Source organism: Saprolegnia parasitica (genome assembly GCF_000151545.1).
Source record: "Saprolegnia parasitica CBS 223.65 unplaced genomic scaffold supercont2.52, whole genome shotgun sequence".
NCBI classification, from domain to species: Eukaryota; Oomycota; class Saprolegniomycetes; order Saprolegniales; family Saprolegniaceae; genus Saprolegnia; species Saprolegnia parasitica.
In genome coordinates this window covers 157,842-173,901 of record NW_012156446.1, presented here as the reverse complement: position 1 = coordinate 173,901, position 16,060 = coordinate 157,842, and the positions used below count along the sequence as shown (strand labels likewise).

General features: G+C 59.6%; 9 protein-coding genes across 9 annotated transcripts; 4 read left to right on the top strand and 5 right to left on the bottom strand.

Moving 5' to 3' along the window:
- Positions 1 to 717: 717 nt before the first annotated feature.
- Positions 718 to 2,592, top strand: SPRG_10169 (hypothetical protein; the record flags this gene model as incomplete). The annotated part of the gene is made up of 1 exon (XM_012349315.1): positions 718 to 2,592. One exon carries the CDS (start codon positions 718 to 720, stop codon positions 2,590 to 2,592), a length of 1,875 nt encoding a protein of 624 aa, XP_012204705.1.
- Positions 2,593 to 3,015: 423 nt separating this feature from the next.
- Positions 3,016 to 5,724, top strand: SPRG_10168 (hypothetical protein; the record flags this gene model as incomplete). Its single annotated transcript, XM_012349314.1, has 1 exon — positions 3,016 to 5,724. The coding sequence occupies one exon, from the start codon at positions 3,016 to 3,018 to the stop codon at positions 5,722 to 5,724; it is 2,709 nt and encodes a 902-aa protein (XP_012204704.1).
- Positions 5,725 to 5,926: 202 nt separating this feature from the next.
- SPRG_10167 (hypothetical protein) lies at positions 5,927 to 6,632 on the bottom strand (the record flags this gene model as incomplete). The annotated part of the gene is made up of 2 exons (XM_012349313.1): positions 5,927 to 6,043; positions 6,114 to 6,632. The coding sequence occupies 2 exons, from the start codon at positions 6,630 to 6,632 to the stop codon at positions 5,927 to 5,929; spliced, it is 636 nt and encodes a 211-aa protein (XP_012204703.1).
- Positions 6,633 to 7,253: 621 nt separating this feature from the next.
- Positions 7,254 to 7,535, top strand: SPRG_10166 (hypothetical protein; the record flags this gene model as incomplete). Its single annotated transcript, XM_012349312.1, has 2 exons — positions 7,254 to 7,274; positions 7,317 to 7,535. The coding sequence occupies 2 exons, from the start codon at positions 7,254 to 7,256 to the stop codon at positions 7,533 to 7,535; spliced, it is 240 nt and encodes a 79-aa protein (XP_012204702.1).
- Positions 7,536 to 7,681: 146 nt separating this feature from the next.
- SPRG_10165 (hypothetical protein) lies at positions 7,682 to 8,576 on the bottom strand. Its single transcript, XM_012349311.1, has one exon. The coding sequence runs from the start codon at positions 8,556 to 8,558 to the stop codon at positions 7,713 to 7,715; it is 846 nt and encodes a 281-aa protein (XP_012204701.1). The 5' UTR covers positions 8,559 to 8,576; the 3' UTR covers positions 7,682 to 7,712.
- Positions 8,577 to 8,893: 317 nt separating this feature from the next.
- SPRG_10164 (hypothetical protein) lies at positions 8,894 to 9,274 on the top strand. Its single transcript, XM_012349310.1, has one exon. The coding sequence runs from the start codon at positions 8,930 to 8,932 to the stop codon at positions 9,230 to 9,232; it is 303 nt and encodes a 100-aa protein (XP_012204700.1). The 5' UTR covers positions 8,894 to 8,929; the 3' UTR covers positions 9,233 to 9,274.
- An 887-nt stretch (positions 9,275 to 10,161) lies between these two features.
- Positions 10,162 to 10,741, bottom strand: SPRG_10163 (hypothetical protein). The gene is made up of 2 exons (XM_012349309.1): positions 10,622 to 10,741; positions 10,162 to 10,568 (listed from the first exon to the last, which is right to left on the bottom strand). Exons 1-2 carry the CDS (start codon positions 10,663 to 10,665, stop codon positions 10,235 to 10,237), a joined length of 378 nt encoding a protein of 125 aa, XP_012204699.1. The 5' UTR covers positions 10,666 to 10,741; the 3' UTR covers positions 10,162 to 10,234.
- A 931-nt stretch (positions 10,742 to 11,672) lies between these two features.
- On the bottom strand, positions 11,673 to 12,021 carry SPRG_10162 (hypothetical protein; the record flags this gene model as incomplete). The annotated part of the gene is made up of 2 exons (XM_012349308.1): positions 11,673 to 11,788; positions 11,837 to 12,021. 2 exons carry the CDS (start codon positions 12,019 to 12,021, stop codon positions 11,761 to 11,763), a joined length of 213 nt encoding a protein of 70 aa, XP_012204698.1. The 3' UTR covers positions 11,673 to 11,760.
- A 1,379-nt stretch (positions 12,022 to 13,400) lies between these two features.
- Positions 13,401 to 15,748, bottom strand: SPRG_10161 (hypothetical protein; the record flags this gene model as incomplete). The annotated part of the gene is made up of 6 exons (XM_012349307.1): positions 13,401 to 13,448; positions 13,616 to 13,816; positions 13,869 to 13,941; positions 13,988 to 14,154; positions 14,208 to 14,700; positions 14,757 to 15,748. The coding sequence occupies 6 exons, from the start codon at positions 15,746 to 15,748 to the stop codon at positions 13,401 to 13,403; spliced, it is 1,974 nt and encodes a 657-aa protein (XP_012204697.1).
- Positions 15,749 to 16,060: the final 312 nt, after the last annotated feature.

The following is a 16,060-nucleotide window of genomic DNA, read 5'->3' as shown; positions in this document are numbered from 1 at the left end:
CAACGGCGACGACCTCAACCACCTCTTCAAGTACGACGCGGCGGCCAAGACGCTCCAGGCCATGAGCAACGGCCAGTGCTTTGACGCGTACGCCACCGGCAGTGGCTACGCTCTGCACACGTTTACGTGCAACGGCAACAACGGCAACCAAAAGTGGATCATCGACGCGGCCAACCGCAAGATCAAGCACGCGACGCACCCCAACTTGTGTTTGGACGTGGACCCGACAAATGCGAGCCGCCGCGCGCAGGTGTGGACGTGCTATGCCAACAGCGACAACCAGCACATCACGGTCGTGCCGTACTAAACGACCACATTTGGACTGCGTGGTAGTAGCTAGCTATATAGACTTGCAATAGTGCACGACACCTGTGCAATAACTAAATGGCACTCTACCGACTTAACGTTTGTTTCCACAAGGGTACTCTTGGTATCCAGTGCCACTGCAACTTGGTACCGCAGACCACGTGCGCGCATGCGCCTTGTTACGAGCAAAAATATATGCCAAGACATGTTGGGTGGCCATCTGGACAGGCTTGATCGCAGACATCAATTGTGGAGTGTACATGGGTGCCTAGTCCAGCAGTAGCGCCTGCCGAAGTCTTTTTAAGGGTCAAGACGCCCGCCACCTGCCCGAGACAGGACGAATGACATAAGTGTCTCCGAGTGGGCTCGCGGTCGCCGGTGGCTCGAGGTCACTCTGCAATTTCCGGTCGCATGCGCGCTCGACTATTTCTTCTTGCTGGTCTCGCCGTTGCGTCGGCGACGCCGATTCGCCCGAGTGCGTGCTACTCACCTTTCCACCTCGACGCGTACCCGCTCCAGCCGTGGGAAGCCTTGGACGCACCAGCGCTCGCCGCCGGCATTGGCGAGGACTTTGCCCAGATGAAGCCGTACGTGCACACGGTCCGCACGTACTACTCCAAGTACCACTCGGTGGACGTGACGCCGATTGCCGCCGCCAGCGGCGTCCCTTTGTACCTTGGCGTCTACATGGTCCACGAGCCGTGGTACTGGCTCCAGGTGGCCGCTGCCATCGACGGCGCCGTGGCTTACCCCGAGACCGTTCGCGCCGTCTTGGTCGGCAACGAAAACGTGGCTCCGTACGGTGACTTTGAGGCCGCGTACATTGCCAACCAGGTGCAGCACATCAAGTCTGAGGTCGCCAACCGCACCAACGGCTCGATCACCGTACCCGTCGGCACCGTCCAGCGCATCACCGAGTGGCTCAACCCTGCGATCCGCACGGAGATGCTTGCACTCGCCGACGCTTGCGACGTCATCGGCGTCAACATCTACCCGTTCTTTGACAACAGCTACGACGCACTTGACCCGACGGCGCTCGTGACGGCACTCTGGGACCAAATGCTAGCGATATATCCCGCGCACAAGCTGCGCCTAACGGAGACCGGCTACTCGACCGGCGGCCCGTCGTCGAGTGTGGCGCCCCTCGTCGTCCCGAGCCTGGACAACGCGATCAAGTACTACAACGCGCTCATGCAGTGGACGCCGTCTCGGGGCGGTGGCGACATCTTTTGGTACTCCTTCTACGACTTGCGCGACGACGACACGACGCAGCCGGAACCGCTCGAGAAGCACTTTGGCTACTTCAACGCCAACGGCACCGCTAAAGCCGCGAACTTTCCGAAGCCCGTGTTCCCGCACTTGGTCCCTACCACGCCACGCAAGTACACAACAACTCGAAAGCCAACAACGCGGCCACTCCTGCCCACGAAAACCCCTGCAACGCGTTCTCTAGCTCCGATAGCGCCGACACAGACGCCCACGCCGACACCGACGCCCACTACGACACCAACGCCCGCTCCGACGCTGACGACGGCAACACCCATCACGCTCTGCACGTTCAAGAAGACCATCCTCTCCGAGTGGAACGGCGGCCTCTACGTCAACAAGATCAACAACAACAACAACGAAAAGTTCCTCCTCCGCACCAACGCCGGCATCCAGTCCGTCAGCAGTGGCAACGGCTGCCTCACCTACAACGCTGCCACCAACGGCGTCTCAGTCTCCGCGTGCTCTGGTGCCGCGACCCAGGCGTGGAAGTTTGACGCTGCCGCCAAGCGAGTGGTCTACGGCAACCTCTGTCTCCAGTCGTCGCCGTCGTCGCCGGGCGCCTCGCCCAATGTCGCACCGTGCTCGTCGGGTGCTGTCTCGCAGTACTTTGATGACTGCGCCAGCGTGCCGTCGACGACCAGCTACGTGCAGCTCGTGACCAAGCGCAACGCGTTCGTGTACGAGTTTTACAACAACGTCTACGCAGGTGCCAACGGCGACGACCTCAACCACCTCTTCAAGTACGACGCGGCGGCCAAGACGCTCCAGGCCATGAGCAACGGCCAGTGCTTTGACGCGTACGCCACCGGCAGTGGCTACGCTCTGCACACGTTTACGTGCAACGGCAACAACGGCAACCAAAAGTGGATCATCGACGCGGCCAACCGCAAGATCAAGCACGCGACGCACCCCAATTTGTGTTTGGACGTGGACCCGACAAATGCGAGCCGCCGCGCGCAGGTGTGGACGTGCTATGCCAACAGCGACAACCAGCACATCACGGTCGTGCCGTACTAAACGACCACATGTAGAGTGCGTGGTAGTATTATAGCACTTGGCGATATAGACTTGCAATACGACGAGTATACCCTTGACAACTCTGAGTCGATGGCCGATGCCAGAAGCATCGGTCCAGATTTGCGTAGGTTTCATTCTCCGAACCAACATGTCGCTCGTTGGCAACCAAGAGTCATCCAGATTTCGATGAGATGGCGCCCTTGCACGCTGCGGTAACGACGGCGTCGATGCCATCTTAAAAGAAAACAAGGACACTGGTGGAGTATGGAGCTGCAGCGCCAGATTTGATCAAAGGAACGCGATCTTGTGCAGAGCTTTTCTCCGACTTCAACGGCTCGAGAAAGGTGCCGGCGCGTTCGGCCCAGGAGACGCACTCGATGTCCGTTGCCGCCATCAGTCGTCCATTCTGCAATTTGCCTTGCGATGCGCAAACAGCTCTGTCTCGCGCTGTGCGCAGTCGTCGCCGTCGCCCAGACGACGGTGCCCGGCGTCGTCTACTTTCCCGACCACCGACCGGGCTACCCGCTCTCGACGCGCGACCGCGTCAACGCCACGGCCATTGCCATTGGCATCGACGCCGACCTTGCGACCCTCGCACCGCACTACCAGCTGCTGCGGACGTACCGGCCGTCGTTCCACGGCGTCGCGATCGCACCGATCGCCGCGCGCCACAACTTGCACGTGTACCTCGGCCTCGACGTCGGTGCCATCGACTATGCAACGCAGGTCGACGCGGTGATTACTGCGCTGCAGACGCACCCGAGCACGGTTGACGCAATCATCGTCGGCAGCGACAGCCTCCGAGTGGTGTCCACGGACGACCTCGTCGGCCGCATCGAGGCACTTCGGAGCCGCGTTCAGTCCGAGACGAGCGCGTCGCACGTCAAGCTTGGCACGGCGCAGCACCTCGAGGACTGGCTCGACCCACTGCTTGCGTCCAACATGTCGGCTGTGGAAGCCGCCGTCGACATCGTCGGGGTCAACTACTTTCCCGGTCGCGACGCGAGTTTCGACATTGGCGACCCCGTCGCGCTCATCAACGGCCACTGGCCGCTCCTCCAAGCTCTGTACCCGAGCACGAAGCTCACGATCACCGAGACGGGGTATCCGACGGCGTCGCTTGCCGACGCGACCACGTACTTCAACGCGTTCAAACTCTCGGCGTATTCGGCGCTGGGCTTTTACTATGCGTTTTTCGACCGCCAACCGCGCGATCCGAGCGGCGACGTGGACGACTACGGCCTCTACACGATCGACGGCACGTCCAAGAAGATTTTACCCGACCTCGACGCCTTCCAGAACGAGTCGTCGGCGTTCTCGTCGGTGATCGCTGGCGCTTGCTACTCGCCGTTCCATCTCGACTCGTACCCGCTCAACGGCGTTGCCCACGGCAGTCTCTCGGCCGGCATGGACGACGACTTTAAGCTCATGAAGAAGTACGTGGGTGTCGTCCGCACCTACTACTCGACCTACATGGGCGTCGACGTGACGCCGATCGCGGCCAAAAACGACGTCCCGCTCTACCTCGGAGTCTTCATGACGGACCAGCCGTGGTACGCCAACCAAGTGAACGCGGCGATCCAGGGCGCGATCAAGCACCCGTCGACCGTGAAAGCGATCCTCGTCGGCAACGAAAATGTGATTCCGGTCGGACCGTACAGCGCGTCGTACATTAGCAGCCAAATCTCGTACATTCGGTCGCAGATTGCGATGCAGTCGAATGGCAAAGTCAACACGGTGCTCCTCGGGACGGTCCAGCGCGTCACCGATTGGCTCAACCCATCACTCCGCACCGAAATGAAGAATCTGGCCGACAACTCGGACATTATCGGCGTCAACATCTACCCATTTTTCGACAACAGCTACGACAGCAGCAATCCCACCGTGCTGCTCAACGCGCTCTGGGACCAAATGGCCGCCATCTACCCGGCGTCCAAGCTCCGCCTGACAGAAACCGGGTTCGCGACCGGTGGGCCGCCGTCGCCGCTCTCGCCCCGCGTCGTCCCAAGCTTGAACAATGCCATCACGTACTACATGGCGCTCTCGCAGTGGCAGCCGTCGGCTGGCGGCGGCGAACTCTTCTGGTACACGTTCTTTGACCTGCGCGCCGACGACCGCACGCAGCCGGAGGAACTCGAAAAGTACTTTGGCTTCTTCACGGCCGGCGGGCAGCAAAAGGTCGCGGGGTTTCCTCCACCCTACGAGGCACCTGCGTTCACGCTCGCACCGGCGCTGCCCGTCGTGACGGTGTCGCCACTGACGTCGCCACCCGCAAGGGCCACGCCCGCGCCGAGCTCAGCAGCGTTCATGGGTGCCAACTACGATCCGTTCCACAATGCGGCCTACCCGAGCAACCTGCCAGCGCTCGGCGTTGCCATCACGCAGGACCTCGCGGTCCTCAAGAAGCACTTCAACGTCGTCCGAACGGTCTACACCAACTTTTACGGCATCGAAATCGCGCCGTACTTGGCCGCCGCCAAGCTCGACGTGTACCTTGGCGTCTTCATGACGCGCGAAGGATGGTACACGAGCCAAGTCAACTCGGCCATCTCGGCGGTTCGTGGCTACGGCGGCCACATCCGCGCGATCCTTGTCGGGAATGAAAACATCAACTTGAACGAGAATTTCTCGCCGTCCGAGGTCGCGGCGCAGGTTGTCGCGGTGCGCTCGACGTTGCGAGCAGCGACAAGCGCGGCTCTCGTGATGGGCACGGCGCAGAGGGCGGCGACGTGGCTCACGGGGACCACCGCCATGCGGGCGCTGGCCAACGCTTGCGACGTCATTGGCGTCACGTACCAACCGTATCTGGACGGCAAGTACGACCCGGCGAATCCCACCGCGGGGCTGGACCTCGTCTGGACGCAGCTCAAGAAATTGTACCCAGCGTCCAAGCTCCGGTTGGTCGATGTGACCTTTCCGTCGGCGCCGGTGCCGTCACCGTTCAACTCGGTTGCGACGCTGGCCCTCCAGCAAGCCTTTTACAATGCACTCCTCAAGTGGGTTGCCATCAACTGCCCCACGACCGAGCGCTTCTGGGGCACCTTCTTTGACAACGCTGCGCTGCGCCGCACCGGCGGCCTGTACACGGCGGCGCGACTGCCGAAATCATCGGCCTTTCCCTTGCCTTTGTAAGCATGTATGCTCGACCAATACATAAAACGTGTTTAAACAAACGGCTTGGTGCCCACGAGTCGAGCGCCAACGTGCCCTACATCCCAGCAGTACGCGTCTCGTCCACCCGAGGCTTCAACGCACTCAGCGCCTCATTCCGTAGCCCTTTGCCTCGCGAGGTTAAATGTAAAAGACGCATCCTATTGAGGTATATGTGCTGTGTCTATTGCTCGCGGCGCGTGAGCTCGGCGTCGGTCTTGCCATTCCCGAGGCGCTCGACGCTGTGGCGCATGGCCAAGATGGCGTCCGCGGGGGTCGGCGGCGCGGAAGACGGAGCTGCCTGCGACGATCATATTGGCGCCGGCCTTGGCCGCAGCGTCGATCGTCGCAGGCCCAAGGCCGCCGTCAACTTCAATGTCGAGCAGCGGGAAGCGTTCGCGCAAGAAGGCGACCTTGGGCATCATGTCGGCCATGAAACTCTGGCCGCCAAAGCCCGGCTCGACCGTCATCACGAGCACCATATCGACAAGGTCGACGTACGGGAGGACGGCGTCGGCGGCAGTACCCGGCTTGATGGCGACGCCGACCTTCATGCCGGCGGCGCGGATCTGCGCAATGAGCGCCGTCGGGTTGCTCGTCGACTCGAGGTGGAAGGTGAACTGGTCGCCGCCCGCGTCCTTGATATCGTCGACCCACTTTTCAGGCTCCGAGACCATCATGTGGCAGTCGAAGAACGCGTTGGTGTGCTTGCGGAGGCTCTTGATGACCGGCGCACCCCACGTAATGTTGGGCACAAAGTGGCCGTCCATGACGTCGAGGTGCAGGTAGTCGGCGCCGGCAGCCACGACCTTGAGCGCCTCGTCCTTGAGGCACGCGAGGTCCGACGCCAGCATCGACGGACCGATCTGACACACGCACGAGTGGCACATCCTGGCAGAGCTCGTTGGTGGCGACTTGCGAAATGACCGTCTTGGCCGGTGGTATTTTTATACCAGGATTTTATGCTTCCTACAAATAACGAGTATACAGATACGAAACCATGTATAATATTGCAACGCAATGGATCAGTTTATTGCTGAAGCCCGCGACCCTTCCTTGCAGAGATAGAAAGAGAGAGATGCGATGCGCGCCTGCATGGAAGAATGGCACGACGTGGTCGAGGCGTCGAAGAGACATCGTTCGATGCTCGCGAAGGACGCTGACAAGTGCTGCCGTCCATAATGCAGAAATTACTCGGATTCTTGCTGTAAAATACTTGGATTCTTGCTGTAAAATACTTGGATTATTGCTGTAAAATACTTGGATTATTGCTGCGTTGAACAAACTGGTGTCGCGGCGCCGTCCTTGCCTTTTACATCGACGCCACGCTACTTGACGCGAAGCTCCGTCGTAGCGCACGCGTCCAAAGGGGCTCGCTGAAGGTGCTCTGAAGGTGGTTTCAGCGCCGGCATATATCTGACCTTTTCGTTTTATCCGGATAGTATCGACTTGTAGAGGTTGTGGGCCGCGGAAGGACTGGTCGAGAGATTGGGAATTTACGAAGCAGCGCGATGTCGGCGATCTCCAAGCAAGTGGCGGACCTGAGCCGCAAGATCTTCGAGCGCCTGCCGCAGAACCACACCAAGTCGGGCAACAAGATCATCAGCAAGCAGCTCAAGGGCGACAAGGTCGCGTCCTGGTTCCAGAAGCCGCTGCATCTGCGCGTCGGCGGCTACTCGGAGTACTACCAGAAGATCAACCAGTACCGCTTCGACGTCAACGCGACGGCCAAGCAGCAAGGCCGCGGCCCGCCCAAGAAGGGCGCGGGCAAGCGCTCGTCCAAGAAGAAGTAGAGATGATAGAGACACAAGACGCGGTGGTCTGCGCCATACCAATGTCATGTGCGTTGATCACTCGAATCGTCACGTTCGCCTCGTTACAAGCCCTCACCCTGGCTTCCGACGTCTGTGCGACGACCATGCAGAAGACGTACTCAACACCGGGATCCACAGGGCTTATGTACATGCGAGCTACGTGTAGCGGTCGCGGAGGAAATGGAGCATGGACACGTTGAGCTCCCAAGCGTCCGAGACAGCGGCGTTCGTGTACGGCAGCGTCTGCGTGTACGGCGTCGGGCCAAACTCGGGCGTGAGCGTGTGCACGGTCTCGCCGCGCGCCTGCTGAGAGGCCAGAATCGCGTCCCACCAACCGACGTGGGCAGCAAGCGCCTCCTTGTGCTCGGGCGCGCGAAAGTCGTTGACCTGCGGCCCTTGGCTGTGGCCGACGCGCGCGTGGATGTGGTGCACGAACGGGAACACGCGCTGCAGCACGTGCGCCTGGTCCTCAAGCAGCGACTCGCAGCCGACGCACCAGTGCGAGAGGTCGGCGTTGAGGCGCAGGTCCGGGCGCGCGTCCAAGTACGGCAGCAAAAGCGTCGGGTGGCCGCTGAAGCGGCTGCGGTGGATCTCGTGCACGATGGGCACGCCACTGACGCGGCTCACCTCGTCGGCCAGCGAGAGCAGCTCGGCGTTCTGGCCAAACGAGTACCAGTCCTTGCCCGTGTGCGTGTTGATAAAGCGCGGGCTCGCGGCGACGGCGTTCTCGAGGTACGTTGCGAGCGCGCGCTTGTGCTCGGCAAAGTCGCTGTGCATGACCGTCTCCCACTGCTGCGCAATGAGGTGCAGGCCCGCGGCGCGAATCGCGTCCGTCCACTTGGTGCGCTCGGCGACGTCAAGCGGCAGCGACATCTCGACGCCATCAAAGCCAGCGTCCAGAGCCTTCTGGAGGAAGACGTCGCGCGCCAAGTGCGCGCTGCCCCAATGCGGCGCGAACACGAGCAGGTTGGCCTTCTGCACCTTCCGCACCGCTTGCTGCATCGTCCGTGGCAATTTGCAATGGTGGCAATGCCGAAAATAAGACCAGAAACAGGGCCCGCGGCCGCCGACACCTTGGTGCATCTAAGCCGCGACGACAAAGCGACCATAGGCGCTATGCAACGGTAGAAGTCTGCGTCGGCGATCGAGGCGAATGGGGCAAGCGACGTCGCGCCGATGCGAGCATGCTGTATCGTGCGTGGCACATGCCACGTCAAGTGCAATAGCCGTTGTCTAGCGCTTCTACCCGACAGGTCGGCTAAAATAGTGTCGGTTAGGAACACTGAGTGTGCGGCGACGGAGTTTCATTGGTTCGGGCTACGCTTGTAGAAAGGGTACGTTGTTGTCAGTTTAGAAAAGACGCCCGCGCCAAGATGACCAAGCATGATGCTTCCGTGCAGAAGAACAACTTTAAGAAGGTGAAGCTCCACAAGAAGAAGCGCATGGAGGCGAAGAACCAGAAGAAGGTCTTTGTCATGCAGAACGGCAGCAAGAAGACGGTCGGCCGCCCGGCCGCGAGCAAGAAGAAGGTGCGCCGCGACACCAAGCGCGCGCAGAAGAACGCCAAGTACGAGCAGGAGCAGCTGCTCAAGAGCGGCCTCATCACGCAGGAGGACATTGACAAGCTCGCCCAGGAACAGAACGACATGGAGGACGCCGCCGATGCCGAAGAATAAGTGTATGCCCGAATTAAGTATATTTTGATCACCTTCGCCGCCAACGCTGCCGCCTCCGTGTCGAAATGCAGTCAAGATGCTACCAAGCAGTCTGTCGTGCACATTGATTGTGTCGGACACATCTCACGACAAGTGGTACGCAGGTCCTCGAAAGTGTTCAAGCAGCAGCACAAGGGAAGATGACTGTTGGTATAGCGCGACCAGCTCACAAAGCTTTCGTGAGCAAGCGCTGCGTGTCCTAGCATACATGGTTTCGCCAAAGGTCCACCTCCGCTCTTGTACATACGGTCGTTGGACTTGCTCTTGTGGTCGAAAGCCAATACATTCAGCTTCGCCATAGATGCACGATTTCGTTCATCATTTGCGTCAAAAGCTCGCCAACAAAAGAGATTATTGCGCAAGATGGTCGAACCGAAGCTCAATCGATAGCTCTCGGCACAAAGCGTTGACGTGACCTGCGTCGGGCGTTGTGCTACCTATGCTACCAACGCTGAGAGCCTTCGTTGTTTGCTCTTGAGAGCGCTCGGGAGAGGTGCTTGAGCGATCTTACGACACCCTCCAACTTCAATGTGATGATGGGCGAAAATATGGAAGCTTCGTCACCCTGTGGTGATTGGGTATTGCCAGTGCCAATACGCCCGCTGATTGGACAGATTGTGTGTCGAGAGTCGATAAGACATCGAATCTGAGAGGTTGTCAACGAAGATGGCATCCGCAGCGATCTTGCGCGCCTAGTGACTGGCAGCTCGCTAGGCGTGCTGTCTCTGCTGCGCAGCCTCCATATAATCACGAAGGCGATGCTTCTACGACGAATGGCTCCTACGCCTCGTGAGGCTGCCCGTTCGCTCTCTCCCGCTGTGTCACAGGCCGCGACGCATGACGCTGGTGCCGCCATTGGAATGTAGCAAAGCAAGTGGCCACGCACGCTCCAGCCCCATGCAGCGCAAGGTTTAACAGTATTGACAAGGAATAAATAGCTATCTGTACAGAAGCGCGCTCCAACTACTCGCACCCGTAGGCTGCCACGAACGCAAGGCGATGGTGCGTGAGCGCAGCGCGGATGCTTTCTCGTGACGGCTCGTTGTCCTTATCCTCTTCGGGCCACACAAGCGGCTCGGCAGTGCGCAGCGGCCGTGGCCGCTTCTGGGCGCCCTGTCGCGGTGGGTGGCATCCCATCGAGAGCGACGCCGGCGTGTTGTAGCCAAACGAGGCCACGTCCAGCGCGCGCTTGGCGGCAAAGGTCTTGAGCGACGGCGCATCGATCGACACGAATGGCGAGTCGCCGCCTTCGGTGTCGGTGACCGGTGTCGTCGCCGTCACCGAGCACAATGCTCGCCTACGAAGAGAGGCCACATTAGCTTCAACACGCGGAGAGGCGCTGGCGACTACCTTGTGGCGGGGCGCAAGGGGGCCGGATGCGCGACAAAGTCCATGGCAGTAGTAGTTTAGGGCGGAGGTGGTGGATCAATTTATGACGGGCGCGGCGAGAGTGCCAGCGAGGCTTCGAAAATTCATCTCGTTCTGTATTTCTGAGTCCTCCGGAAAACACACGCAGCCAAATCTAGAAGAGCAACCAATTGGCCTAATCAAGTACACCGCGGCCTCTCCCAAACCCAACGCCCTTGAAAGGGAGCGGCCGCCGACGCCGGATGAATCCCATGCATCAAAGGATGCGATCTGCTTGGAGAGTACTAGAACTAATTTGGCTCTTGAAAGCTATCGACTTGTTGGGCAGTGCAGCGCAGAACCGCGTTTTCACTAGTTCCGACGAGAGCCAGTCGAGTACTGAAGAAGCGAATTCCAACTTTGCATGCGGATGCTCCCAAGTGCAATTGCGGCGGCGCTGCTGCTGGTCCGCCGTAGACCTCTTGAAGTGCAGTTTGAAGTCTGCAAGAAGTTGTCGACCGACGTGCCGAAAGCATCGAGAAAAGAAATTCGGTGGTGTCCAAGACGTCATTGCAAGCTTCGATCGTCGAAGGAATAGCAGCAAGGTACCGGTACCAAGGTCGCGGTTTCACCGTTCCAGATGCACCGCAGCAGCAGTAGCAGCATGGCAACAGAGCTCGACCAGTTTCGCAGCATTTCATAGTACTACCAAGGCCTTGGTACTACGCAGTACGTGCGAGGCCGTTCCACGGTGTTGCTTTTGCCCAAATGATATACATCGAGGCTGGTAGGTACATGCAACGTGCAGCGCCGACGTTGCACAGGTCTGAGCACGCGCCTCACAATGTTGCTCCTGGTCTGCAATCTCAAGCGATTGCAGAAAGCGATTGCCGTTGCCACGGGTCCCGAGTCGTGTCTTCTGCGTTCAACATGGTCGCGCAGCCGTCGCTTGAACGGGACCGAGTGTGGTTCTGATCCGCGTCCCTGAGTCGTCGGCTCGAGGCGCTCGACCGGCTGCCACGTCATGCGCTGCGCCGATGCCGCACACGGTCACACACACGAATGGACATTAATGTTAGCAGACGACGGTCGAGGCGGATAAATATGTACCAGGTCGTACAATAAAATAGCAAGCGCGCCGGTCACGCGGTTCTTGGCGCTGGCGATGCGCTGGCCGCGAGGAGACAGGCGAAGCGGGCGCGGTGGTTGGCCAAGGACGCGGCCATGTCGTCGTCAGCCAGGATGGCGTCGAGGAACGGCAGCACGTCGAGCGGCCGGCCGGAGCGCGCGACGAGGCGGTGGGGCAGGCCGCTGCGGGGCGTGCCCATGAGGTCCGAGAGCATGGCCGCGTGGGCGCCGCGGAGCGCGGGCGCCGCGACCGAGACGGGCGACGCAGGGGCCATCGAGAGCATCGCAAAACCAAGTGTGACGAGCAGTATCTTGCCGGGATCGACAGGCTTTTCGCGGCCGCGGTATTGAATTACCTTGCGAAATGTATGCCCATATTGAAACGAGAATTTAATCTCGTTTTGGCGGGTTAACCGCCGAACGCGCGATGATTGGCTGTATTTCAGCCACTCACGACCACGCTTGGGAAATGAGCGCCTCGAGCTGTGGTGGCAGCGCAACGGATTTGGCGCCAATCGGATCCGAGAGGAGACCGAGGCCGCGCGTGACCTTGGCGCGCAACAAGGCGTCTACGAGGGGCTCGTGAGATGCAAGAGACGACGCGGCGAGGACGACCTCGCGCGACCAAAGCCGCGCTGGCGTCGAGGTAGGTGTGGAAGCGCATCTGCGCGGCGCGGGTCGGCTGGAGGAGTAGGACGCTAATACAGTACTCGCCGCGTGAATGGGAGCTGCTCAGTGGAAACAGTACCGCTCCAATGTATCGAGAAGCTTGGTGATGCCCATCATCTAATAATGGAGGCAATAATTAGCACCAAGTCCATCGGACGATCGCGCGCGCACCGTGGGTGGTAGGAGCGAGAGGAGCAATGACGCGCTCTCGAGGCGCACTTGCTCTTCGCACTCTTTGATGAGCAAAAGGTGCAGCCCGTCGAGCTACGACCAAACGCATGACGCAGGAAATACGCTGGCGATCGTACCGGGACGTTGATGGAATTCGCGATTGCCAAAAGCTTTCGAACGATCGTCAGGCGCGCAGCGACCTTGTCGAGAGCGAAGAAGACATCTGTCCGGTCGTCGCGTCCATCAAGTACACTTGACGTAGAAAGGGTCGTACCGTAAATACGCTGACACGTCTCCTTTCCTTTAAGGCGGAAGAAAGACCGGAAGAAGGCGGTCGCCGTCGCTTCCATTGCGTCGTCGCCAGCAACAAACGCGATGGACAATGAGCGCAGCTTATCGCTGCGCAGCTGCCCATTGAGAACGAGGCGACACATGACCTCGAGCAGTTTTGGCGCCATGGCATCGAGCTGCTCGAGCTGACGATAGAGCGCGTCGATGCCGGCTGACTTGACTTGCGACGGATGCAATGTGGGCTGGATGCTGGCCCAAATGTCTGTTTGAGCATGAGAAGCGACGCGTTCGATAGCGCAAGGACGCACCCAAGCACGCAGACCGAAGTGGCCCAGCCTTGGACCCGTCGCCGATGAGCTCGACGAGCCACGGGTTGTACTCTTTATAGCAACCATAAACATACAAGTTGCAAGCTGTGTAGCGAACTCTGAGCCATCGCGCGCGACACTCCTAATACAGGCAGAATTAATAAGTATCGATCCCAAGCCCAGAGATGGGATACGCATGAAATCGCCAAGCGACGCTAGTGCGCAGAAAACCAGCGATTGTGGCGGCGAGAACGCCGCGCCAGCTAGAAAAAGTGACCGGTCGTCCTTGCATCCGTTCGTGCATACCAGCAGGAAGGAGTAGCACTTCGAGCAGCGGCAAGAAGGCCGCAAGTAGACCTTCGTTGAGCGTCTTTTCTCTCTCCTACGAAATAGGAAACGTGAGAGCGATGCTTATGAATTGTATGCGAACAGTTTGAATGGCGCGCTTCTGGTCCATCTCGAGCTCATACTCGTCCATGTAGTGCTCTTCGTCCGGCTCGCTGCCCGGGCTTGCTTCCATCAGCGTCGGGCACTGTCGAGCGATGAATTTTGCGTTCTCTGTCGCCACGACGCCCAAAAGACGCACAAAGCTCTGGACGCGTGCCAAGTCATGACCATCAAAGGCCAAATCCTCAATGTAAAAAATGAGGATCGACGTGGTCAAGCAAGGACGAGGTACGTACTTGGGCATGGGCAACGACATAGTACACACGCTCTTGGGCTTGCGGTAGCGTGTACCAGAGTCGCATCAAAGGCCTACGCCGTCCTTTTCTCATTCTCTCAAGGAGTAGAATGGACGTACGGCTGGCACGGCCCGCAAAACAGCAAGTCGGAGAGCAAATCCTCCAGCGCCGCCGACCACGTGTCTCTCTTGCAGCGCGCAGCGAGCAGAAACTGCAACGCATGGGCGCCAACATATTCGTCGTGTGGCGTGCGAGCACAGGCGCTGCCAAAAAGCTGGTGCAGCAGCTATATACATCGTTGTGCCCATGTCAACCAAGTCTCGTCCTAGCATTATGTACCTGCAGCGCGCCGTCCGTGCATTGTTCGACGGCGCGTCGATGCATGTGCAGAGCCCACGATGTCGCCAGAAGGAAGACGCCGATCGAGCACGGCGCGCTGTACTGATCAATCGCATTTTCGAATCGCCGCAAGAGTTCTTGGATCCATAGCGATGCTCCTTCGTTTGACGGCGCCACATGGCTGAAAAATACCAAGACGCGCTCGGTGCTGTCCAAATTCAGGCCGAAAGGCTCGATCTCGTGCACGATGGTGTAGAGGCGCGTCGCGATCGCGGCGGGCTCAATGCAGCTCAAGCCGTGACGATGAGCGTAGATGTCAATGAGCCGACGCTTTTGATCGACATCGGCAACCGCAACCGCCGCCATGAACGTGTTCAAGTCGATAGGAAGCGACGAAGCATGCAGAAGTGTAGCGACGTGCTCGTGGGTTGCCTCGGCTGCCGGCGCTGCCTTGACCAAAATGAACTTTGAGATCAAGTGGCCCGCAAGCTCCCTATTTTACATACATGCGGACATAGTCGACTACGTCCAGGCGATGCATTGACGTACGCTGGTAAATCGACGGCCTCAGAAGCTGGTTCTTCGTGCAGAAGCGTCGCAAGGGCGTGTACCGACGCGACAACAACGCTTTTCGCGCTGTCGTGGACGATGGCTGCGACGAGCGCCTGCTGCAGATCGCGGTCATGACCGACGACAAAGGCCTCACGATGGGCGCTTCGAAGCTGCATCGTGAGTTTGAGCGCCGCGAGACGCAGCGTCGCGTCTGGATCCTCGAGAAGCACGCCAAGCGCCTTGCAAACAAGCTCGCGGCAAAAGTACGCTGGTGCGACAATCCCCATACAGTCCAGCACGAGCTTTCGAGCGGCTTTCGACGGCTTGGTTGTGGCCAAGACGGTCGCGACCTCTGGTAGCAGAACGAGTGCTAACGCCGGTCGGGGCTCCAGCAGCTTCAAGAGTAGCGACGACCACTGGACATCATCCCTCGCGCGCCGCAGAAGCTTGAGGAGGAGATCGATCTGCGCTCGACTCGAGGCGTCGTCAAGCACAAGCGTGCAAACATCCAGCTTCCGGTCGATGGCGGCTTGCTTCTCCCAGTTGGCGAGCACGACATCATGCGTCACATCGTACTTGATGCACAGCGCGCGAGACGCCTGCTTCATCTTGGCCGTCATGGGGCAGACGTTGGTGATTCCGATAAAAAGGCCGCGCATGAGCATCGCCGTGTCCATGAGGTCACAGAGCGTCGGCGGCAGGTCCACGGTCGGTGCTGCGATAACGACTGCAGCGTACCACGCATGAAACTCGGTCTTCGTCGGGCAGAGGAAGCTCTTGGCGACGAGGGTGCATGTCCAGACCCAGAGCGGCGCCGCCATGTCGGCGTCCCCGGCGCGCAGCTGGCGCACGAGCGTCTGCCCGAGCTTGCAGAGCTTGCTCGGCGTCATGTTCATGGCGCCGACGTCTTCCCACCGAACATGCCGCATGAGCGCGCCTCCGAGGGGCGGGAGCCGGCCGCTGCATGCGTACGTCACGAGGTCCTCCATGCGCTTGGTTGTCTCCCCGCCGAAACTGAAATGCAAAGATCGCGCCAAAAGCGAGTCCGGATACGTATACGGAACCGGATATCCGGATATGGTTGGCGTATGCGGACCGTCACGGCTTCAACCACTGTCAAGATCGCCATGCGGCTTTGGTAGCCGGTCGAATGAGGACGCATCTGCCAGGCTCTCGCACCCCTGCGCCGCACGAGTGTATCTTAGAGTTCCATCACTATCACGTGCGCTCTGCACGTTGCGCCCGTCACGCCCGTCAATAAGGGGTCCCTCGCAGACACCTTACAAGCTAGCACGTCGGAA